This window comes from Pochonia chlamydosporia, chromosome 1 (genome assembly GCF_001653235.2).
Source record: "Pochonia chlamydosporia 170 chromosome 1, whole genome shotgun sequence".
NCBI lineage: Eukaryota > Fungi > Ascomycota > Sordariomycetes > Hypocreales > Clavicipitaceae > Pochonia > Pochonia chlamydosporia.
This window is the reverse complement of record NC_035790.1, coordinates 7,559,404-7,583,451: the sequence shown is the minus strand read 5'-3', so window position 1 is coordinate 7,583,451 and position 24,048 is coordinate 7,559,404. Positions and strand designations below refer to the sequence as shown.

The following is a 24,048-nucleotide window of genomic DNA, read 5'->3' as shown; positions in this document are numbered from 1 at the left end:
ATCCTCGTCATGCCTTTGGCAATCTTCCACTTAAACTTCCTGTTGAGCCGAATGCTGACCACACAACTCCCTTGATCTGGCCGCTTTTATCAATGCTCCCGGAGTGCTATGCCGATACTCGACCCTCCACCATGCCTTTCGCATTGGCAATGCTTGTTCAACGACATCGAAAGAGATTGCCAGCCGTGCATCTATTGGCGCGTTGTGATCACACTGTGAAGCATGTAGCAAGCACACCAAACTTAGTATATCGCATCTTGGCGTGGAACCAATAACGAAGTTCAAGATATTGAGCAGGGTGCTTGCCAGTCTCTGTACACTGCTTTAGCCACCAGATTACTTAGTTGGTTTGTGGTTGATTTTGTGGCTTCAGATGGGTTGGGGCCAACTCCGGATCAGCGACGCCTTACAGTCCTTCACCGAAGTCCAAATTGGGTAATTCAAGTTACATCGGCGTCGATAGCTACCCAATACAATTACGCTGGTGGACCATATCATGACGACGTCCATGCTCAAAGAGACGGAGCCAAGATGCCGACGCCACGGTCTAGGGCATATCAACTAGTATCAGGCAGCAGACTTGGACAGTGTGATGATAGACAACAGCTACCAACAGGTACCGCCCTGATATCACTTTTCCGACGTTACGTGCAAACCCTGAACGAAAATCTTTGGGCACTCAAAAGGCTGGACGAGCAAAATGCTGGACCTGGACATCAGATCTCTCAGACCGGCGCAAATGATCTGGACGGGGTACAATGCCTGTGAGACAGATGGAAAACGGAGGGTTACAGAGAAGCCCAATGGGGGTTTGTGCAGTTTGCAGCAACGTCCCAAGGGAGCAAATGAGAGACATTTTCTAGACCAGGACCGCTGCTGCAGGTACGAATCAGATGGTCGCTTCTCGGCACGAGCGTTGTTGTTGGCATCGGATTTGCTGCTCGGGATGTTTGTCTTGAGACCCAAGTATGCGCTTGCACAATGTCTCTGGCTGACGTGCGTCGTAGTTTATTGCAACGACAGCAATGGAAGACGAGGCTCGAGGTTTTCCAATGAAGCGACCTCAGTTCTACCAAGCCACCTTTCCTCTCGGTTAGTTTTTCATCCCTCCTGTGACCTCCATTCGCATGGGATGGAGGGATTAATTTACCTTGACAGGTGTGTGGTGTCCGTAACCCTGTTCAAGCACTGGTCTGGGGTGCAGCCACTGCTTACTCCGGGGTAAGAAACTTGAACTCAGTGCGATGTGTTGGAACACTTCGTCGATACTCCGTACAGTGCTCGGGCATTATCACAGTTGGCGAGATTGTTTGACATGCAAAACAAGTGGATATTTACGCCGTATATACTCCATAAAGACGCATTGATATTACATGCTTTGATGCTGAGCTATGGGGCTCCCGGCCCTATGGACAACTGAAAAGACCAGACGAAAAACCATGACACACTTGGAGTCTTTGGAGAGGCAATATAACCTGGCCTTGATGAACTGTCGGTTCAGTCTGCAAACCAGCTCGCCGGAGCTCGCCTCCGCCTGAGTCAAGTGCCAGGGTGCGTGGGCACGGAGGTTGGTAGTCCTAATGGTCCCGTGGATCAGTCTGCAGCATCAAAAAGTCCTCCCTCGTGGCGCTGGAGCAAAACTCGCGGGCTTTTCTGACAGGCGGTTCCACTTGGGTCAGATATCAACCTGCCCACTATGCCCGCTTGAGGAGGAAACTGATGCCTCCAAACTTCAATGTACGCTAGCCGAACTGTCTGTCATGGCCAGGCCAGAGCGAGGGCAGCCCACCAGAAGCAACCAGTTAGAGCCACGACCTTGGCGGAGGTGGCCTTGTTGGAGTTGTTGAAGCGCTATCGGCCGGGCTGACCGAGCCAACCCAGACCAGAGGGAAGGTCATGGGAAAATGCCCCAAGATGGTCCCTGTTGCGGTTATTTGGAGGAGCAAGATGGGGTTTCCCTCTGTACTGTACTGTGCTCCGTACGCCCGCACAAATACCTCTAGGCCTGGCCGTGGCTTTGTTGTCTTGGCTTGGCTTGCTTCGCTTGGCGTCAAATGCTCTCAGCCGGAGACCAAAGTGGTCATGGCATGGTGTTGAGTGGACCGCACACACCACCGACTTGCCTAGAGGGAGGGAGTCCTGTTGACCAATTCTCCATTTGAATTTCGTGACTTTGTGCCTTTTGCAATCGTAATTGGACTTCTTCTCCTTCCCCGTCTGCTTGCCTCAAACGATTTCTGACCTTTATGCTTCACTCTGTATCCTGCCGGCTTCTCGCAACAGTTTCTGGAGCCTCCATACGCATCGTCGTATCCAACACGACACCTGAGAGCCTGTACTTGCATGCCGTTGGCTTGGCTGAACTTGCGGAATAAGTCTTCAACAGGATCTGCTCACCACTGGACGTTGGTAACTCGACTTTTCGCGTTATCTTGTACGACTTCGAACCACAGGATCAGACATCAGACCGAACTGCAGCTTTTTCTCCCGCTGCCACTCATCAGTTGACGTTGAAGCTTTACGGTGACCCCTTCCTGCCATTCTCGGGGCGTACCTTCCTTCCACCAGTATCTGGTACTCTTTTTCCCTCTCTCTTGCCCGTCAGCTCCTAAGGCGTCCGGGTCCAGACGTCACTGGCAGCCACTTTCTCCATTGCGACTGTTTGTCTGGCCGCATCTGCTGCGTCTGGTACTTGTACCCGCTGGTCGCTGTTGAAAACCTTTGCCTTCAACCTGGTTCCCAGACTTGTATCCCAGACTTGGGAATCTGGCGTGAGTTTTTCACCACGAGGGCGGAGGACATTTGGATTTGCAAGGAAAGCCGGCCGATACCACAGTGGACTGTTCAATGAATTGTCCTTGCCATCCTGTTGCTGCGCGCGCTGTCGATCCAAGGCGACGAGGTTCCTTTGCGCTGTTCTAGGTGTACCATATACACGGCAGAATTGACCAGACCAGAGCAGAAACCTCACACGCAGAGACGCCTACCAGCACTTGAGGCACAACCTATATTGTCTCGATGCATACGACGATGCCCTGGCCATCATGTTGAAGACATCTCCCATTCTCACCAATTCTGCCAATGCGTCGCCCACCAGCTTTCGCCGCGGCCATGTGACTCCTCGATCACCCCAGCTGTCCCCCCGTCAATCGACTTCAACTTCGACTTCCAACGCACGTCGACCACCGTCGGTGGCATCGTCTTCGCCAAATGCGTCATCTGATAACTCTCCTCCCTCCCACCGCCCAAAGCAATGCGATTCCGCCACCGACGGGACGCTGCAGCATGACAATATAACTTCGCGCCGAAAGCTCAATCATACTTCTCCGTCGTCTCATGTCCAGCACATTGTCACGCCTGCCGCTTCGGGGTCACTGCCAAGCGCATCGCCTGCGCAAACTGAACCACCGGTCGCATCTGACGCCGAGGCGCAGAAAGTCTTGTCACCAAACAAGCGAAGGGTCTCTCCAAGCCGGCCGACGCATGGCTCAACCTCGCAGAATGGCGGGCACAATGGAGAGGGAGCCTCGCCGTCAACAACGACCGCGCCGAAGCGAGCGAGAACGGATGGGGAGCCAAAAATTTTACCTCGACGTTACGAACTTTGCGCTGTAGACGACATTGTGGAGTTGATAGCGCACATGTTGGCCGAGTTGATTGCGACAAACGACGCTATTCGGATATCTAGTGGCGGACTGACTCGGTTTCATTCTAGGTGAGTTTCCTCTTGGTTACCAAATTGTGGTGCCTTGATGTTGGCGCATTCTCCTGCTGGTGTTTTTGCCCTTCCAGCCTTCGTCCTTTCTTTGCTTGGTCGCTTTTTTGGATTTCCCATCTGCATGCCATTGATCCTCTAACATTGGTCGCAACAGAACTGCACCGGGCATATCTGTACGAGACTATCTGCATCGTCTGGCGAGACACGCCACGCTTACACCTCCTCTTTTGCTCTCCATGGTGTATTATATCGATCGTTTATGCGCCTTGTACCCTGAGTTCACAATAAACACTCTGACGGTTCATCGATTCTTAATCACAGCGGCCACTGTCGCTGCAAAGGGCCTGTCCGACTCATTCTGGAACAACACGACCTACGCTAGAGTTGGAGGCGTCCGAGTTGCGGAGCTGAAGTTACTAGAGCTGGAATTCCTCTATAGAGTGGACTGGAAAATCGTGCCTAACCCAGAGGTGCTCGTCGCATATTATAAAGGCTTAGTAGAACGAACGCCACAATACACTTTGGAGTCTGATGGCTCCTCGGACGACTCGTCCATAGACGATGAAGTCGATATTGGAGAAGAGGAAGAAGGGCAGCAAAAGATGGAAGACGCAGCCTCTTAGATGTGGACGCAAGGATGATACCCAATTGGACACCGGAATGGAGAGGAACGAGATAAACGTGGACGCGAATTACTGGACATTCATGAACTACGACACACGACTGTTGGCTGTTTGATATTTTCCCTTTGTTTCGTGCAAATGCTTGTATTGTTATCCTTGGAGTTGGAACAGGACATGAGCATGGTACAAATGAGGGGTGGGGGGATTTCTGTTGATGCATTCACATTTGGAGCATATTGCATTTCGGCGTTGAGGGACTCTGGCGTTGCTCCTTGTTCTCGGAGGTTAGTTTTTACATGTATCCTGTTGACAGTTTGGACTTGGTGAGTATCGCGTTTTGCTGCATGAAGTAGGTAGAGCTTCAGAAACTGAGTATATGTGAACAAGTCCTATCTTCAAGATGAATTGACAAGCTGCCACGTTCCTTTGCTGTGTGTTTAACTCTGGACAGCGCTGTGGTCATAACAATTAGCTGCCGCCGCGTGACGTTTATCGATGTCCTCATTTGTAGCCGATTCGTGATGGTCCAACGGTGTGACACAAGGAAGATGAGGCAGAATGGTGATTCATGGCAAAATCATACAGTCCATGGCCAAGCTTGATTACCTAGGTACTCACAGGCAAAATACAAATACAGTAATACATCACTAGCTCAACAATTGTATATTCTGTGGTATTTTTATCTTCTAGTTTAGTCGTTCTACCTTGCTTCTCACTTGAAGGTCCCAACCATGGAGGTCTCCATGCAGGACCCACCAAACCATCCAACACGTGCAGCTTCCTTCATAGAGCACCTTGTTGCAATGTAGCTCTCAACCACACTCGCCATCAAACCCTCCAAGACAAGAGCATCACGACCAAAAGCTCTTCACCCTCCCCCTCAACCAACCATGCGCACAACAACACTCCTCTCAGGGCTTTGCGCCGCCCTAACAGTCTACGCCGCCCCGCAAAGCGCCCAACTCTCCATCCAACCCATCTCCTCCAAACCCCAAGCACCACTCCCATTCGCCTCCATATCCTACGACCTCGCCTCCCCCGACGCCTCTACCATAACGGCCTACGACGCGCCCGACATCCCAGACTCGTCGTCCCTCGTCCGCATCGGCATCTACGACGCCAAGACCAAGTCGTGGCTGTCCGGGACGACGGTCGCCTCCACGGAGAACTTTGCAAAGGGCTATTCTCCCACGATTACGGTATCCGTCAATGGGCGAGGGGATGTGGTGAGCGCTGCTTTGAAGGGTGTGCAGATTGATGCTGGGCAGACCAGGGATTTTGGTCCCAAGGTTGTGCTGGTGACGGAGGGGAAGGGCGCGCAGCCGGTGTTGAACAAGCCGGTTGTGGTGTCTAAGGAGGGGAAGAAGGTTGAGGAGGAGGCGGAGAAGTCGTTTTTGCAAAAGTAAGTTTTGGGGATGTGGTTATATGTGCGTGTGTGGATTGCTGGGGAGCTTCTGCTAACTTGTTGATACTTAGGTACTGGTGGATGATTGGTATTGCTGTGTTTATAGCGTTGAGTGGTGGTGGCGGAGAGCAGGGGAAGTAGATTGGTGGAAGGGAATATAGAGATAGAGATAGGATAATGGACTGTATTATATGGAATTGGTGGCTTTGGCCGTGCTCTGTTGTGAATTCTGCTTGGTGATGTTGTACGAGGTGATATTGTAATGGTCCAGGTGTGGCATATGATGAGGTTTGGGAGGATGGAATGCATTGATAATGTTACAGGAAGGTTGTCTAGGAATGAGACAGGCAGCACACACTTCCTGAGGCTCTGTCTTTGAGGATTGTAGTGCTGGAGGATCCAGGATGGGCAAATGGAGTCACACAGCTTCAACATCGGGTGGATTGGCATATCTGATGAACCAGAGCAAGATAGTTGTTTGGAGCAACTTAGCCACAGTGTAAGCGTGGAGCTTACCTGAGACTTTTGGAACACACGTCCAGGCATTTTGCCGTAGGGATATCCTTCACCCATGGCCAGGTTAAAAATTGCTCCCCCCAGAGATGCCCATGTTCTTGTCCGTTCCAGCAAACAAACCAAAGAGCTACCGGTCCTAAAATCTGAAATCTGCTTGCTGTTGTCTCACATCAGAGCTCACGGCGGAGGTGAATGGCGTCCCGTTTAGAGAGTGCACGTGACCATATTGTGATCTTTGCTCTAACCGAATTCACACTAGCGCCGTTGCTCCGTACAAGCAGAAGTGCTTTTTGCTGGTCCCGAGTGGTTACAGCACCTGCCTGGTTTAAGAGCCTCGCAAGCGCCGTGCAGAAAGGTCTGTCTGAAGTTCACCCCCATCTCATACTTCAAACTCACCCTCACTCATACCTCGTGTTTTCACAATTGCCCTCCTCATTCCCCATCTCCGGCTTTGAAATCCCCCAAAACCGCCCCGTGTCGCCTTCAATCGTAGCAAACATGGCTGAGAACGGCACTACTCTCCCCACCAACCCTTCCACCGAGGAGACCAGCTTTGCTGAGAACAAGGGCAAGGGCAAGGCCGCAGCTGAGGATGTTCCTCACACTGGAGATGCGGCCATGGATGAGGATGACGATGAGGACGACGATGATGACGACGATGATGATGACGACGAGGAAGAGGTATTTGCCCTATTTGCATAGCCTGCTTTCCTATTTGTTCAAGCTTAACTAACACGGATGACATAGAATGCTGCTGGCGGTAAGCTCAGCCAGACGCTGTGGATCACGAACCAACGCAAATTGCTAACCCTGTTTATTCCTAGGTGAGGAGGAAGACGGCATGGAAGAGATTGACCTGAACAACATTGTTGACGGTGGTCGTCGTACACGCGGTGCAAAGATTGACTTTGCCAAGGCTGCTGAACAGCTCCCCGCCGATGAGGATGAGGAAGACGACGACGAAGACTTCCAGCCTCCTGCTGAGGACACTGAGATGACTGGTTAGATGGACCAATTCATCGAGAGAGCTTGGATGAAGCTGTCTATGAGCTTCGAAAGGGAAGGGCACGGCCAAACGAGCTAAGGAGAAAAGAAACAGCTGGCGCGGGCATGTTATGATTGTGGAAGTGCCCTTGCTTGCCTGTGGGCCGCCTTTCGATCTACCTACGTGGTTCACGCGTTGATGCATATACACGCAAGGGAGGCTATAGTGAGTTGTTATTTTGCCGTCATGCGGCTTGCCGTTTGGGCAATTATATGTTGCTTGAAGGATAAAAGCATAGTTGAATGAAAGCATAGCCACAGAGGTGTAGTTGCGACGATGTGATGTACACGTGTTTAAAGGACTGTGTAGATGATAGCCAGACGACTGTAGGTTCATGCAGTTTCTTTAACCCAAGTAAGGTCCATTGTGTTGTGGCAATGCCCATTGCTCATTTCCGCCGATGTCCCTGGAGGTTCAATTGTGGCCCATTGACGAGGTAGCTCGCATCATGGTATGGTGTAACTCACCTTGCACCAAGCCATTAAAAAGCAAAACTCTACTACAATAGCCAAAAACTCACTTCACATAACTTGTATCAATGTAATTCGATATCCTACCAAGTGCAGCACCTCTGCACGCGACACTCAAACCTTCATTCAGCCCCATCCATCCAGGAACTCACCATCGTCCACCGCCAACTTCAGCACTCGGCACCGCCGCAGTACGTACCTCACCACCACCAATCGCACGCCCCGAAACGTAAACCATCCAAGCTCCAAAAGAACTTGCCATGTGGCGGCAGTTCAGTTCCTCCAACCTGCATCAAGACCACCTAATCCAAAACTCCAACCCACGATGAATTTTTGAGATTTCCAAAATTTTACTTCTATCCCCCTTCCTCATTTCCGTTTTTCGTTCCATCAATATCCGCCATGTCGCAACGGTACGTCCAACCCCCCTATCTCATCCTCAATATCCTAACAACCAAGACAGATTCGGCGCATCCTCCCTCCACCAGCGCGACTCCCGCTCCGCCCTCTTCGAAGGCTACGACGACCACAACCACTCGCAAACACCTCGTGAATACAGCCCCAACCCCTACAGCCCCAGCTACGCATACGCCAAAGCAAACGGGGGGTATCGCTCCGCCACGCCCAACAAACGAGGCCAGTACAGCGACGCCGTGCTCAATGAGCTAGAGAGCCAGAATGACGAACAAGTCGCGGGCATACTGGGTAAAGTGCGGACACTAAAAGATGTAAGCTGGGCTCTGCATCGTGTGTGCTGGGTGAGAAACTGACGTTGGTAGATGACGGTGGCGATTGGCGATGAGATCCGCGAGTCGTCTGCCCTGGCGGACAAGATGAACGATGCGTTTGATAGTACGAGGGTGAGGCTACGGGGTACCATGAATAGGATGATGGTTATGGCGGAGAGGACGGGCGTGGGGTGGAAGGTTTGGTTGTTGTTTTTTGCGGCCGTGGGGATGTTGTTCTTTTATGTGTGGCTGTTTTAGGGGGTTGTATTGCATGCCGGGCGTTTTGGGGTTTTATTGCATCGAATGGTATATTGGGATTAATCTAGAGGTAGAGCATGGCTTTGGTAGTAATTTACGGGGATACGAGACGTTCAGTAACGGGCAAGTCACTGTATAACATCCCTTTAAAACTGCACAGGCGACATCCACATCTGCAAGAGAGTAGTCGGGATGGTACCAATGTAATTTATTACTGGCCTAGGCATACAATCGCCGTACGTGCCATTAAGCGTCCACAGCCTCATGGGTATCATACTCATCCATCCCAGCTACTCAGCCATGCCTCCTCCTTTGCACAGGGCTACTATCCATAAAGCTGCTCTCATCCTGACTCAGGATATTGCTCAAATCCATACTCTCCCTTCCAGAGGTCCTTCTCCCGCGCAAGGTAGGACTCTGCGGTGGTAGCATCTGCGCCGTTCTCGGCACAAATCCAATATCTTGTTCCTCTTCTTCGTCATCAGGCTCCTCTTCCTCGCTGCTGCTCAATTCCGCTTCAGAATCAGTGTGTTCGTACAGACCGCTCTCTGCCTCGGGAATATCATCGTCCAAATTGGCGGACATGTCCAAGCCACCGTCGTGGTCGTCATGCGCAAAGTCCTCTTCGTCTAGCATGTGGCCCTGGTGCTCTTCCTCGAGCTCCTCTTCTCCGCCGTACATGTCGTCGCCGTCGGGGTCGCCACGGACAAGGGCTTCGCGGAATGCGTCGTCCGTCATGCGCATACGTGCAGCCATGAGGTCGTTTTGGCGTTCTTCGCGGAGAGCTTCGTCGTCTAATTGCTCAGAGTCTTCTCCTTCGAGCTCCTCCTCGTCTTCATCCTCGTCATCGTCATCTCCCATACCGAAATGGTCGTCGGCATCGGGAATTTCATCGTCGAGATCTTGTGCACCGTCTAATTGTACGTCGTCCATGATACCTTCTTCAGGCATGCCTCCTCCCTCAGCTTCGGCAAGCTCTTGGGCGAGTTGTTCGCGGCGCATGGCTTCTTGGTGTTCTTCTTGTTCCCGCTTCTCTTCACGCATCTGATGCAGGGTCTTGGCTATACCGGGTGGCCGCAGCCAACCGCTGCCGTAGTTTTGTACGTGTATTCGACGTCGATGCATGTATTGCTCGTCGGCGGCGAGACGGGCAAGTGCTGTCCGTTCTATGATGTGGCTGCGTGATCTTGATTGACCGGTGCCCTGGTTATGATGCGACGCGTCGCCATGGTGCGTATCGTGCAGCGTGTGAGGCTGTGACGTGCTCCTAGATGATGTGTACCACAGGGAATGCGACTGGAAAACGAAGCCATCTTGTTAGCCAGAGTTTCGTAAGACCTATTGCTTTGTCTGCCAGACTTACATCTCGCGGTGTGAAATCTGGGAGTGTGGCCAGCATCTCAAACAGTCACAGCACGCCAATCTTTGCGTGCCCTGTTTTGCCGTGACTCCAATGATGGGATAGATGCTGACAAGCAACGAGGTCCAAGGTGGGATGAAGCTTCACGTCTCGTGACGTATTGTAAACAAGCTCGTTCCGGATGTCGTGGGGTCTTGGCCCGCTGTTGCCGCGTGGCGGCGCTTAGACTGCCGCAGGGCAAGATTCAGCTTCCTAATCGGCAAGACGAGATCTGGCAGACTGTCAGGTATTTTCCTCTTGTTGGTCGGCTATTCAGCCAATTTTGCCTGACTATACTTACCCGTACAAACAACGTAACATCACCCAGAGACGAACGGGCTCAGGACCTGCAAGTAAACAGGCGCTGGGGTCTTGATGGCTGCTGCACGACAATGTCCTGGAAGTGTTTGACCATTCACATTACCCTACACTAGAGGCGACGTTAATTCTGTGGTCACATTTTCTTCACGTTGCCTGAAGCTCAGAGCTGCACTTTGGTAGTATTTAGTATCCAAGTCAAGGAAGCCGCGCGGTAGCATAAAAGTACGGATGGTGCTTGTAACAGTAGCTCCATGTGCCAGAGGACGTACAGGTACCCTCAACTTTGATATTGACACTCTCCATTTATACCTATGGTCGCGTGCGAGCAGCCGGCTGTGAGACTGACAACCCATTGTCACCAATATTCTGTCATTGTTACCGTCAATCCTAAGTTGCCAAGCTGCAGAACGAGAGATATTCGGGAATCCTCGGAACAGACCACTTCCACAGAGAACACGTCTCTTGAATTCTCCTGTTGCGCCCGATCTTGGACCCTTGCCAGAGGGCTTGACAGTGCCCTGGCAATTCTAGAATAATTATGGGGGCATGAAACCCATGCTTTCCTGTCCTCGAGTGTGTCTGGCTTCAGCAATACAACTGTTGATTCGCCAATATAAGAATCCGTTCAGAGCAATGGCAGCTACTCCGTACACAAGGGACCTGTTTGACAGCATTGGCCGGACATACCATCTCGATATGCGTGGCGAACTCGGAGTTTATCGCATTTGTCGGTCGAGTTTCAATGTTACATTACATAGAAGGGGAGAATCCTTTGCCGACCTCGGTCAATTTGCTTTATATTTGCCAAATACGTACCACCAAGTCCCAAATACAGGGACTGGAATACTCCGGCGAATCGTGATTCAAAAGACAAGTGTCGCCTAGTTTGGAATCAACCAGCCATTAAAATTACTGATATTCAGCTTCATCTCATTGTTGAAGAGCAGTCAAAAGCTCAGAGCTGGCGCCACAATGGTGGTTGCCACGTTGCTCACCAACTTGCTCAATGCTCATTCCACACTACATGGGCACTTTGATCACTGTGAAGTGTCAGGAAGGGTGTCTGGAGCACCAGACTGCACCAGAGCAGAGCGAACATGTTGGTCATTTAATTTGCCACAACTTTCGCAAATCCGTCCGGCTGGGTGTCATTGTTGAACTCTGTCGGCGGAACCACCGAATCACTCCCGAGGCGACACCTTCTAGCTGCCACTGGCTCTCACCAGAGAATACAGCCTGGCTATCTGTGTCACGTTTCGGGGCGGACAGCCGGACCACTGATGCATTAGAGGCTGATTGTTGTCGCGCTAGTGATGTGTTCGACTGACGGCCCGGTAGTATGGCTGGAGATAAGGATGGCAGCCGATTGCAACTCTATGATTGGCTGGCTGTGCTGATTTTCTGTTGTCGATTTTTTGACAGTCCCTGGACCGAGGTCCTGCGTGCTTGCGACTGTGTGCACAACAATCCCACGGCTGAAGTCTAACTGACATGGCCGACTCAATGCCGATCGTTATTGAGTACCAACAGTACATACGTAGTTTGTTGTGCAGGCTGGCAATGTTGCAAAGCCTTTGACGACTCTTGCCGCCCATGGCGCAGAAACCTGAAGGTTGATGCTGGTGCTGGACAGGGAGCTGATGCTGACGCAGATTTACCTGCATGGTTATGCCACAGAACACCATCAGCTACGTGTTCGAAGCGGGCCATTACCCATTGAGGATGAAAAATGATACGCCTTCCGTTACATCATCTCTCAAAGATGAGGTTGATGAGGAACACACATCCGCAGACAATTGTGTGGACATCTGCCAATCCCGAAGAGCTGGCAAGGGCTAGACCATGCAATGTGTCGCCTTGTGAAGCATAGATCTCGCGGAATAAACACACCTGCAGCCACGCTGAGACACGTCTCTGGGAATGGGAACCCGTCAACCAGTAGCAGACAACTCCAATTGCCCTTGAATCACTGCAGTGAGGCGGAAGTATTGCCCAAGTGGTTGACAACCTCCTTGCCTCCCCGCCCCCCGCGTCGCAGTGACGACACCTGTGCCAGGGTCCCTGCTCAAAAATTATTTTGAGTGCTGCGCATCTTTCACCAGCGCGACATCGGCGTGCGAGGCTTTGAAATCCCGGGCAATGATTGGCGCAATAGCTCCTGTTGAGAAGCAGCCAAGCAGCCTCGAGGTTGCACATCTCAAGGAGCCTCGACTGTGAGAGAGCTATGACGGCTGGCTGCATCCCTGAAGGCACATGTGGGGAGGCGATCCCGCATTCGGAGATTCTGCCACTCGATTTCTCTTACAAAAATGTTGTAGCAAACCACTTTTGGCCGCTATAGATATGAGGCCAGAGATATAGATCCGACGAATGTGGAGAGCCGCATATACGATTGCAAAGCAACATTTGATGCCTGCGACCGCTGGAACGGATTTTGTGCGCTCCCCTCGCACCAGACTTTGTTCCGACACCCACCACTCGCTGGAAAAATCATTTCAATCAAGCGGGGAATGATGAGACCATTCTTTTCGGTTCCAAATTGCTGATTCCCACCCTGCATGACAGGCATCACCATTTGCCGACTGCGTATACCATAGCAACGAGCCAGGGTGTGGTTTTGTGAGGGTAATGTGAGGGTAATATATGGGTTTCTTGGGGGTAATGAGATGGTTTTTCGGGGGTAATGAAATAGTTTTTTGGGGGTAATCAGATCTCGCTTGGCAACCGCAATAGGCAACGCCCCAGAAATCATGCCCAGCGTCATCTGAGCTTATTACGTACGGACCTGCAGCATGTGGCCAGATCCTGGGACGGGATAGATCGGGATCCTGGCTGGACGTTTTTCACTGCCCCAGTACCATAACCGCTGCACCGGTTGTTGAGACAGCAAGAACGGACACGAAAAAGAAAAATTTCTGACCAGGTCGCCAGCTTCATGCGATGGCATGCCTGAAAGGCGGTGGAAATTGCGGGCTTGTCCAAGGCAGCTCTTGGCCCGGAAAATCTGAATTTGGGGGGGTATAGGCGAGCGAGGTGTGCTTGTACAATATGCGGCATCGGAGTGTGTGAAAGGTCTGGTCTGGTCGAGTCTGGTCGCATCGGAGACTCAGAATGGCAGCACAGAGCAGTTCCTCGTCCCGTCTAACTTTCAAGTTCCGGAGCGACCAATCTGCGCACAAGTATTAGTGAAACGAATTATGGCTCACTGCGGTGTTTTCTGACATGTGCTTCTCGGTTGGTGGAGAGTGGAGGGGCTTGTTTCTGGCTTTGCTAGGCCTTGCCTTGTCGGTCCGGACGCCTCTCAGTCGGATGGTCGCCGCCTCACTCACCCAGACATAACAGACCACTGGCAAATCAAGGGAACTCCAGGCCATTTTTTTTTGTAGGGCCTCAAGCCTGTCCACGGTGTTGAGATGATCCTAGCAGACCCCACTGGTCGGTCGCAGCTAATCAAGCCCCCGGTAACCCAAATAGCCGCTGGTGGGGGAGCATCCATTTCCTTCATCTGTGAACTTGCCCACCACCATGGCTATCGCTTGTGCTGTGCGGTATGGTGCTGGGATAGTGGCCCTGGCTTGGCGTCTGGTAAACTCGACTGACTTTTGGCCATTGTGGGTTATGTTTGAGAGATGGTGAGAGCGAGCGGGCGAGGCCGGAGAAGACTCCATGGCACAATAAAAGGATGGCTTCTTCCCTCCCCTCCTTAAAATCGCCTACCGAACTCTCTCTCCTTTTGAACTCTTGCTCTCTTTCCGCATTTGACTTGTAGCGAGTTGCATTGAAACCCCACAATTGATCTATCCAACAGGAAATATCCCCATCTAACTGGTAAGTTGTTGGAGACGCCGTTGCTGTTGCTTTTCACTGTGTTTTACTCGTCTCGTGGTCTCGTGGTCTCGTGGCCTCTATTTAAGTGAGCATATCGACTGTCGTGGAAGAGATGTAGAGGAGAATCAAGGACGTTTTGGATATGGGAGAAGTTTCCTACATGCTCCTTGACCATGCCGTGGCCTCTGGAAGTGGCAATTGGTCTGGCGTCAGAAGCACAAATCCCGATGGCAGGCAGTTGTTGATGACCGACAATACACACACAAACACAGCTCCAAAAAAAAAAAAAGAGCAAGGAAACGCCGGATGAGCAATTTGACGGACGGCCAAGAGCCAGTATCCAGCACACAGAATGGCACAACGGACGGCATGATTTTCAGCAGCGTGGCGATGTCGGCAAAAACATGTGCTTCATGTCTTGGGAGAATGGTCCTACGAGGGACAGCCTGGACACGAGCAGAACAGGGGACATGGGATGAGGACATGTGTGGACAGCCGCAGGGTCGCAATCACAAGCTTATTATTGGCTGCACGCTGACGTCTGCGTCGCTCCTGCTGTTGCATCATGCAAACGCATACCCCATGCCGTCAATCATTATCCAGAGAGAGATGATCTGAGATGGGGAACTGCGTCAGAGGGCAAGAAAAAGGATGCGAACCACGGTCGGGCGAATACTTGCACGATATTTTTCTACGGTTCCATTGAATTTCATTTCAGTGCAGCAATACCAAACTGCAACTCGGTGGCATTCCCCTTGTGCTTTTCACAAGCAACATGGGAACCTTCAAGAGCCCGCCCTGCTGGGACCACCGACCACCAAACGCAACCGGCTCAGGTCAACTTGCAACTGTGCATTGCGCCAGCCATCATCCGCTGGGACGAGCAAGGACCTGGAGGGGCTTCGTGGGGCGATGAGCCGGCTCCGGATCTGTCCCGGCCAAATTCCTCGTGCTCGTCAGATGTCAGCAGCTTTTGGGATTCTGCAATTGAGTGCCACAGGGCTGCTGGTGGCACAAAATGGAGCCGAAGGCGCCACTTTGACTCCACCAGCTCGAACCAGCTCTGGCCTGTCGCTTAATCTTGTCAGCGGCTTCGGATGTCAAAAAAGTTATGAGCTGTCTGGTGTCTGGGCTATTTGTGTCCAAGTGTGAGGGAGAGACCGTGTCTGCGCATGAAGGCAAAATTGACGCTGCTGCCTACATCACTTGTTGAACCTTGCCGTGGCTTCATTTGTTTACCTTTCATCAATTATTCATTTTCTCGCTGCTCGCCACGATTTTGTGCTCGTTGCTTTCGCCGTCGCCGTAGCTAACCTCCCACTTCCTCCAGATAGATCTGTTCCAGAGCAGCCCTCGGTGCTGCTCTCACCCCTTCCGACTAAAACCGCCATAGCAGTCCCCTGTAGGCACGTAGCCTAAGCGGATTCTGCTCGACAAGCTCACCCTGCCAAATATCGCAACGCAAGACGCCAATCTGCAAGTCTTGCCTAGCATGGGCCTGCTCCCTGAGTTCGACGATCGACACATCGAAGCTGAGCAGCAGGAATACCACCCGTACGAGTATCAGACTGAGAACAATGACTCGTGGGCTGGTGCCTTGCCGGTGAAGCAGGGTCTTTACGACCCGGCTTATGAACGAGATGCCTGTGGTGTCGGTTTCGCTTGGTACGTTTTACGACAGACAAGGCTTCAACTCATGCATGATGCAGAATAACTGACTGGAGGAATAGCCACATCAAGGGCAAGCCGAGCCACAAGATTGTTAGCGATGGTAAGTGGCAGGCGAGCTATCTCTTCCGCCAACTTTTGAAGTGAACAAAAACTGATTCATTAATAGCTCGCAATCTGCTGTGCAACATGACCCATCGTGGAGCCGTGGGATCTGATGCACGAGATGGTGACGGAGCTGGTGTCATGACATCTATCCCTCACAGGTTCTTCATCAAGAACTTTGAGAAGGAGCAGGACATCAAGTTGCCGCCTCCTGGCCAATACGCTGTAGGAAACTTGTTTTTCAAGCCCGACGAAGAGACTCTTGAAGAGTCCCAGAGGCAACTGGAAGATGTTGCCGAGTCGTTGGGCCTTCGGGTCCTGGGATGGCGAAGGCCTCCTGTCGACTCGACACTGCTTGGCCCTGCGGCAAAGTCCCGTGAGCCCATCATTGCTCAGCCCTTTGTCGTTCTCACCTCTGCCTATGGTTCTGGTACCGTGCCAGAGATGACCGACCCGGAGAAGTTTGACGAGAGATTGTTCGAGCGACAGCTTTATGTTCTCCGAAAACGGGCTACTCACACTATTGGCCTGAAAAATTGGTTCTATCTTTGCTCCTTGTCTAACAAGAACATTGTTTACAAGGGCCAACTCTCTCCAGTCCAAGTCTACTCGTACTACCATGACCTGGTCAATGCCGACTACGAAGCTCACTTTGCTCTCGTCCACTCTCGATTTTCCACAAACACCTTCCCTTCATGGGACAGAGCGCAGCCTCTGCGGTGGGCTGCCCACAATGGTGAAATCAATACTTTGAGAGGCAACAAGAACTGGATGCGTGCTCGTGAGGGTGTCATGAACTCTGACATCTTCAAGGAAGAGTTGGAGCAAATGTACCCTATTGTCGAGGACGGCGGATCCGACTCTGCAGCCTTTGATAATGTGCTTGAGCTTCTCACCATCAATGGTGTGCTCTCACTGCCTGAAGCTGTCATGCTCATGGTCCCCGAAGCCTGGCAAGGAAATGACCAGATGGACCCCAAGAAAGCTGCTTTCTATGAGTGGGCCGCTTGCCAGATGGAGCCTTGGGATGGCCCTGCTTTGTTCACCTTTGCCGACGGCCGCTACTGCGGTGCCAATCTGGACAGAAACGGTCTCCGCCCTTGCAGATTCTATGTCATGGATGATGACCGCATCATTTGCGCATCTGAAGTCGGCACCATCCCCGTTGAGCCCGAGAGTGTCATCCAGAAAGGCAGATTGCAGCCCGGAAGAATGTTGCTCGTTGATACCAAGGCTGGCCGAATTATCGATGACAAGGAACTCAAGGCTGCTGTTGCCAACCGCCACGATTTCCGCTCCTGGTTGAGCAAGGAACTTCTCACCATGCCCAAGCTTCTGGAGAAGCTCGAGACTGCCTTGGATCTTTCTCCCAAGCTAGACGCTACACACCTTCAAGAGGACCCTCTTCTGTTGTCTTTTGGATATACACACGAGCAGGTCAGCTTGCTTCTTGCTCCTATGGCAGCTGATGAGAAGGAAGCTTTGGGCTCCATGGGCAACGATGCCCCCCTGGCTTGTCTAACACCTTCTCCTCGACTGCTGTATGACTACTTTAGACAGCTCTTTGCCCAGGTTACCAACCCCCCGATTGATCCTATCCGAGAGTCCATTGTCATGTCTCTGGAGTGCTATGTTGGGCCTCAGGGAAACCTTTTGGAAATGGATCCCTCTCAGTGTGGCCGTCTGCTGCTTCCCAGCCCCATCCTCTCCATTCCGGAATTCAATGCTATCAACAACATGGCATCTGTTCACTCCGAATGGACTGTCAAGACTATTGACTTGACATTCCCCAAATCCCAAGGCGTTGAGGGCTACATCAGCCACCTTGATGAAATTTGCAACGAGGCCACTGCTGCCATTGAAGCCCGCGATAGAATCATCGTTCTTTCCGACCGCAAAACTTCGGCTGATCGGGTTCCCGTCTCTGCTGCGCTTGCTTCCGCTATGGTGCACCATCATCTTGTCAGCAATAAATGGCGCTCTATGGCCGCTCTAGTGGTGGAGACTGCCGAAGCCCGCGAGGTCCATCACATGTGTGTACTTCTTGGTTATGGTGCCGACGCTGTCAACCCTTACCTGGCCATGGAGTGTGTCCTGAAACTGAACCGCGAGGGATTGATCAAGAAGAAGCTCTCCGACGAAGCCCTTATCCGCAACTACATCCACTCTTGCGATGGTGGAATTTTGAAGGTCATGAGCAAAATGGGCATCTCGACTCTCGCTTCTTACAAGGGTGCGCAGATTTTTGAGGCACTTGGTCTTGATGAGTCTGTCGTTGAGCGCTGCTTCAGGGGCACTGCTTCGCGTATCCAGGGGTTGACCTTTGAGCTGATCGCCGAGGACGCCTTCCGGTTCCATGAGCGTGGATTCCCCTCCCGGTACACTGTCGGCATCAAGGCCCTTCCTGAGTCTGGTGAATACCACTGGCGAGATGGTGGTGAGCCTCATATTAACAGTCCTGCCGCTATTGCCAACATTCAAGACGCTGTCCGAAACAAGAACGACAAGTCATATGAAGCCTACTCCAAGGCTGAGTACGAGCAGATCAAAAACTGTACTCTTCGTGGTCTCTTGGACTTTAACTTCGAGGATGCCACTCCCGTGCCAATTGATCAGGTTGAGCCGTGGACTGAGATTGTCCGACGTTTCTGCACCGGTGCCATGTCCTATGGCTCTATTTCCATGGAGTCTCACTCCACCTTGGCTGTCGCAATGAACAGACTCGGCGGCAAGTCCAATACTGGTGAAGGTGGTGAGGATCCCGAACGATCTGAGCGCATGCCCAACGGTGACACCATGCGATCTGCCATCAAGCAGGTTGCCTCTGGTCGTTTCGGTGTCACATCCGCCTACCTTGCCGACTCTGATGAACTGCAGATCAAGATGGCCCAGGGTGCCAAGCCTGGTGAAGGTGGTGAGCTACCGGGCCACAAGGTCTCCAAGTCCATTGCTCGCACCCGTCACTCTACGCCTGGTGTCGGTCTTATCTCCCCTCCTCCTCACCACGATATTTACTCTATTGAGGATCTCAAGCAGCTCATCTACGACTTGAAGTGCTCCAGCCCCCGATCGCGAGTGTCCGTCAAACTTGTTTCCGAGGTTGGTGTTGGTATTGTTGCCTCTGGTGTCGCCAAGGCCAAGGCTGACCATATCCTCATCTCCGGCCACGATGGTGGTACTGGTGCTTCTCGATGGACTGGTATCAAATATGCCGGCCTCCCTTGGGAATTGGGTCTGGCCGAAACCCACCAGACTCTTGTCCTTAACGACCTCCGTGGCCGTGTCGTTGTTCAGACCGATGGTCAGCTGCGAACCGGACGTGATGTTGCCATTGCTTGCTTGCTTGGTGCAGAGGAATGGGGTTTCGCCACTGCTCCTCTTATTGCCATGGGTTGCGTCTTTATGCGTAAATGCCACCGTAAGTTTATACTCGAGTCTGCTATTTCCCTTTGCCTTCAACTAATAAGTTTATAGTGAACACCTGCCCTGTTGGCATTGCCACCCAGGATCCCGAGCTGCGAAAGAAATTCCAGGGTACCCCTGAGCATGTCATCAACTTCTTCTATTACGTCGCCAATGAGCTTCGAGCCATCATGGCCCAGCTTGGTTTCCGTACCATCAATGAGATGGTGGGCCATGTTGAACACTTACGGATGCGTGATGACCTCCGCACCCACAAGACTGCCAACATTGACTTGTCACTCCTCCTGACGCCCGCCCATAAGCTTCGACCTGGTGTCGCCACTTTCAATGTTCGAAAGCAAGACCACAAGCTCTACGTCCGCCTTGACAACAAGCTTATCTCGGAAGCTGAGTTGACTCTCGACAAGGGCCTGCCATCCAGAATCGAGTGTGACATTGTCAACACCGACCGGGCCATGGGCACATCTCTATCGTATCAGATCTCCAAGAGGTATGGTGAGGCTGGCTTGCCCATGGACACGGTTCACGTCAACATCAAGGGCTCTGCAGGGCAGTCCTTTGGTGCCTTCCTCGCACCCGGTGTCACCCTGGAGCTTGAGGGTGATGCCAATGATTACGTCGGCAAAGGTCTTTCTGGCGGTCGCCTGATTGTCTACCCCCCTCGCAATGCAGTGTTCAAGGCCGAAGAGAACATTCTGGTTGGTAATGTGTGTCTTTACGGTGCCACCACCGGAACCTGCTTCTTCCGCGGTATTGCTGCTGAGCGATTTGCCGTCCGTAACTCAGGCGCTACGGCGGTTGTGGAGGGTGTCGGTGACCACGGTTGTGAGTACATGACCGGTGGTCGAATCGTCATCTTGGGACGCACTGGACGCAACTTTGCTGCTGGTATGTCTGGTGGTATTGCCTACGTGCTCGATATCCACAACGACTTCCACTCCAAGCTCAACACGGAAATGGTTGAAGCCAGCCCGATTACCGATCCCGCTGAAATTGCCTTTGTTCGCGGCCTCATCGAGGATCACCACCACTACACCGGATCTGAGCTTGCTGCTCGTATCTTGGTCGACTTTAACCGTGCCCTTCCTCGATTTGTCAAGGTCCTCCCGGTCGACTATAAGCGAGTTCTTGAGGAGGAGGCTGCCAAGGCTGCTGAGGCTAAGCGCGCCGAGTACAACCTTCCGATTGTGTCTGGCGTGAAGCACAAGAAGGATGAGAAGGCCGCCAAGTTGCAGGATTTGGAGGAGGCTATTGGTGACGCCAAGGCTGAGAAGAAGAGAGCCTTGGTGCTTGACAAGACCAAAGGCTTCATGAAGTACGCTCGTCGCTCCGAGAAGTACCGCGCTGCTTCCACCCGTACAAAGGATTGGGCCGAACTCAGCTCTCGTCTTGACCAAGATGAGCTCAAGTATCAGGCCGCTCGCTGCATGGACTGTGGTGTTCCGTTCTGTCAGTCTGAGACGGGCTGCCCCATCTCCAACATTATTCCCAAATGGAACGAATTATTGTTTCAGGGCCAATGGAAGGACGCTCTGAACCGCCTTCTCATGACCAACAACTTCCCCGAGTTCACTGGTCGTGTGTGTCCTGCTCCTTGTGAAGGTGCTTGCGTTCTCGGCATCAACGAAGACCCTGTTGGTATCAAGTCTATCGAGTGCGCCATCATCGACCGTGGATTTGAGATGGGCTGGATGATTCCTCGTCCACCCGAGGTGCGCACTGGCAAGAGCATTGCCGTAATCGGATCCGGTCCTGCTGGTCTTGCTGCTGCTGACCAGCTTAACCGTGCCGGCCACAGCGTCACCGTCTATGAGCGTGCCGACCGTCTCGGTGGTCTTCTGATGTACGGTATCCCCAATATGAAGCTTGACAAGCGAATTGTCAAGCGTCGTACCGATTTCATGGCCGCTGAGGGCATCAATTTCAAGACCGGCGTTGCTGTTGGTGAAGATGGCCACCCATCGTTGTCTGAGCTTCGGGCCGCCAATGACGCCGTCATCATTGCCACTGGTGCAACTGTTGCCCGTGATTTGCCTATCAAGGGTCGTGAGCTCGATGGCATTCACTATGCCATGGAGTTCTTGCACAAGAACACCAAGTCCCTCTTGGACTCGGAGCTGGTTGACAACGCCTACATCTCGGCCAAGGACAAGCACGTTGTCGTTATTGGTGGTGGTGATACGGGCAATGACTGCATTGGTACTTCAGTTCGTCACGGTGCCAAGTCTGTCACCAACTTTGAGCTTCTGCCTCAGCCTCCCCCAGAGCGAGCCAGCGATAACCCTTGGCCACAGTGGCCCCGTATTTACCGCGTTGACTACGGCCACACTGAGGTTCGCCAGCACACTGGCAAGGACCCCCGTGAGTATTGCATCATGTCCGAGGAATTCGTCGACGATGGCAGCGGCAAGGTCAAGGGTATCAACACCATTCGCGTGGAGTGGACCAAATCTCCCAGCGGTGGTTGGGACATGAAGAAGGTGGACGGATCTCAGCAGTTCTTCCCTGCCGACCTCGTCCTCTTGGCTATGGGTTTCCTCGGACCCGAGGCTCGTGTCTTGGGCGACGAGATTGAAAAGGATGCCCGTAAGAACGTCAAGACTCCTGCAGGCAAATACTGCACCAATGTGGAGGGCGTGTTTGCTGCTGGTGACGCCCGCCGTGGACAGTCTCTCATTGTTTGGTAAGTTTCATCACGCGCTCTGTAATGGTTTTGAAATAGTTTACTGATGCGATTTGTACAGGGGTATCAATGAGGGCCGCATGGCTGCTCGTGAGGTTGATCTGTACCTTGAAAAGAGCACCAACCTCCCCGTTACTGGAGGTATCGTCAAGCGCACTGCCCAGGAGATTCTGGGCCGTGTTGTCGAAGTCAAATAAAGACTGAACTATTGCCACTTTCTGGAGTCTTGGAGACGGTTTTTGTCTATACAATGAATTGGTTTATTTTGTTTCCCTCGTGTTTGTGATGGCATTGATACCACAAGACGCAGCTGACCTCGGGGTATGAAATGAGTTTAGATTGATGATGGAAAATGTATATATGAGTGTATGACGGTTTTACGTCTCAAAATAAATATTATTATGCAATGACTAGGTTCTTGGTGCGACTACGGTGTTTACTGATGTGTGCGGGTATGGCCAAATGTATTTGCCTACGTTCACGTATATTCGAATATACACCACCACATCTCAATACACTCACGTACACAACACGATATGCGATATATTTAACCTGGTTAAACACTTTTCAACTCCCACTGTACGTATGTGTGCAGGCGTGGGCAATACATTTTGCCCACGTTCTCGTGTCTTTGAATATACACAACCATGTTAAATACATCGCATATCACGTTGTGTACTTGAGTGTACTGAGATGTGTTGAAAAACTTTTGAGCTCCCACTGCAAATTGCGACTGATATTGGACGTGATGATGTTCTGGAATACTCAGCAACTGACCATGTGTATAATATATCTTGAGGACCCATCAATGGCGCATTTTGCAATACATTTATTGTATGCCTATTCTTCTGATGATTGAACCTGGAATTTGATATTGGAAGTGAGGTATTATGGCCGGTCACGACTGTCACGAGCGAATTTCTCAAGCTGACTGGTAGTCTGCAAGTGTGGCCGTTTTCAGTCCGCTTGAGATGAACAGCACACCAGACCCCACGTCCGTTTCAACCCGAGACTAATACAGAGAGTGATCAAAGGGCGATGGGCCGAAGGCGCCGAAATATGGCCCCCACTGACGCTGCAAAGGAACAAAGGCCGTCACAACTCGGTGCGTGGATATGACATGAGTCTGGTGCCAATTGCAGTAGCAAGCAGGCATCAATGCGGACATGGTTGTATGTGCACGGATCGACGAAGCCTTTGAATTTATCGCTGTATTCTGGATCATGCAGCGAATCAATTGGCCTTCTACCAAAGGACTGACTGAGTAACAATTGACTTGATGATGGATGATGAAAAGATAGACATATTCTTGCCTTGAGATGGCAGATGCATGCATGGGTGGCTTGAAGAGCTTCAGTGGAAAGCGGCCAAAGAGGCTAAAGAGGCTGGGAGCTACCGACAGACCCCAGGAGGCACGTGCCAGTTCCATATCGTTGATAGGGCAATTGGCCGCAAATGGACAGCAAGTGAGTGGCTCTGAGTGGTTCTTTCCCTGGTGGCCGACCAGAGAGCTGTTGCCAATGGCGCCGATGTGTGGTGGAGTTGGGAAGGTGCATGTGGTGGGGTCCCGGTTTCCTGCTCCTGCCCCGGTCGACGCACCTGCACCTGAGAGAGAATCTCCAACAGAACCAAGCAGCACGACAACGTTGATGGGGTCATCAAGCTGTCTGGACTGCTGCAGATTGCTGGTCCTGGTATAGTCCACCATAGCCTGCTGGAAATCTCGTGTGGCCGGAGTGGAGGTTGGCTACTTACGCAATTTTTTTGTTGTTTTCTTCCTTTTCTACTTGCCCCAATTGCTTCAATCAATATACCCATTCGTTTCTGTCCCTCGCTTCTGGCCTGCCGCTGGTTTTGA

General features: G+C 51.9%; 9 protein-coding genes across 9 annotated transcripts; 8 read left to right on the top strand and 1 right to left on the bottom strand.

The window, feature by feature from the left end:
• Window positions 1-92: 92 nt before the first annotated feature.
• On the top strand, window positions 93-768 carry VFPPC_18172 (hypothetical protein; the record flags this gene model as incomplete). Its single annotated transcript, XM_022429825.1, has 2 exons — window positions 93-197; window positions 247-768. 2 exons carry the CDS (start codon window positions 93-95, stop codon window positions 766-768), a joined length of 627 nt encoding a protein of 208 aa, XP_022286028.1.
• A 2,276-nt stretch (window positions 769-3,044) lies between these two features.
• VFPPC_02001 (Nuc-1 negative regulatory protein preg) lies at window positions 3,045-4,341 on the top strand (the record flags this gene model as incomplete). Its single annotated transcript, XM_018281728.1, has 2 exons — window positions 3,045-3,715; window positions 3,873-4,341. 2 exons carry the CDS (start codon window positions 3,045-3,047, stop codon window positions 4,339-4,341), a joined length of 1,140 nt encoding a protein of 379 aa, XP_018138776.1.
• Window positions 4,342-5,231: 890 nt separating this feature from the next.
• VFPPC_13186 (cyclin-dependent protein kinase regulator pho80) lies at window positions 5,232-5,887 on the top strand (the record flags this gene model as incomplete). Its single annotated transcript, XM_018290963.1, has 2 exons — window positions 5,232-5,743; window positions 5,818-5,887. 2 exons carry the CDS (start codon window positions 5,232-5,234, stop codon window positions 5,885-5,887), a joined length of 582 nt encoding a protein of 193 aa, XP_018138775.1.
• An 873-nt stretch (window positions 5,888-6,760) lies between these two features.
• Window positions 6,761-7,268, top strand: VFPPC_02000 (histone chaperone domain CHZ domain-containing protein; the record flags this gene model as incomplete). Its single annotated transcript, XM_018281727.1, has 3 exons — window positions 6,761-6,943; window positions 7,010-7,022; window positions 7,087-7,268. The coding sequence occupies 3 exons, from the start codon at window positions 6,761-6,763 to the stop codon at window positions 7,266-7,268; spliced, it is 378 nt and encodes a 125-aa protein (XP_018138774.1).
• A 911-nt stretch (window positions 7,269-8,179) lies between these two features.
• On the top strand, window positions 8,180-8,763 carry VFPPC_13185 (ER-golgi SNARE complex subunit Bet1; the record flags this gene model as incomplete). The annotated part of the gene is made up of 3 exons (XM_018290962.1): window positions 8,180-8,190; window positions 8,241-8,505; window positions 8,557-8,763. 3 exons carry the CDS (start codon window positions 8,180-8,182, stop codon window positions 8,761-8,763), a joined length of 483 nt encoding a protein of 160 aa, XP_018138773.1.
• Window positions 8,764-9,057: 294 nt separating this feature from the next.
• On the bottom strand, window positions 9,058-10,162 carry VFPPC_01999 (anaphase-promoting complex, subunit 15/MND2; the record flags this gene model as incomplete). The annotated part of the gene is made up of 2 exons (XM_018281726.1): window positions 9,058-10,059; window positions 10,127-10,162. The coding sequence occupies 2 exons, from the start codon at window positions 10,160-10,162 to the stop codon at window positions 9,058-9,060; spliced, it is 1,038 nt and encodes a 345-aa protein (XP_018138772.1).
• Window positions 10,163-11,116: 954 nt separating this feature from the next.
• VFPPC_16684 (hypothetical protein) lies at window positions 11,117-11,368 on the top strand (the record flags this gene model as incomplete). The annotated part of the gene is made up of 1 exon (XM_018294437.1): window positions 11,117-11,368. The coding sequence occupies one exon, from the start codon at window positions 11,117-11,119 to the stop codon at window positions 11,366-11,368; it is 252 nt and encodes an 83-aa protein (XP_018138771.1).
• A 3,249-nt stretch (window positions 11,369-14,617) lies between these two features.
• VFPPC_18173 (hypothetical protein) lies at window positions 14,618-15,390 on the top strand (the record flags this gene model as incomplete). The annotated part of the gene is made up of 2 exons (XM_022429826.1): window positions 14,618-14,871; window positions 14,919-15,390. 2 exons carry the CDS (start codon window positions 14,618-14,620, stop codon window positions 15,388-15,390), a joined length of 726 nt encoding a protein of 241 aa, XP_022286027.1.
• A 413-nt stretch (window positions 15,391-15,803) lies between these two features.
• Window positions 15,804-22,387, top strand: VFPPC_01998 (glutamate synthase precursor; the record flags this gene model as incomplete). Its single annotated transcript, XM_018281725.1, has 5 exons — window positions 15,804-15,976; window positions 16,042-16,082; window positions 16,149-19,502; window positions 19,559-22,190; window positions 22,252-22,387. 5 exons carry the CDS (start codon window positions 15,804-15,806, stop codon window positions 22,385-22,387), a joined length of 6,336 nt encoding a protein of 2,111 aa, XP_018138770.1.
• Window positions 22,388-24,048: the final 1,661 nt, after the last annotated feature.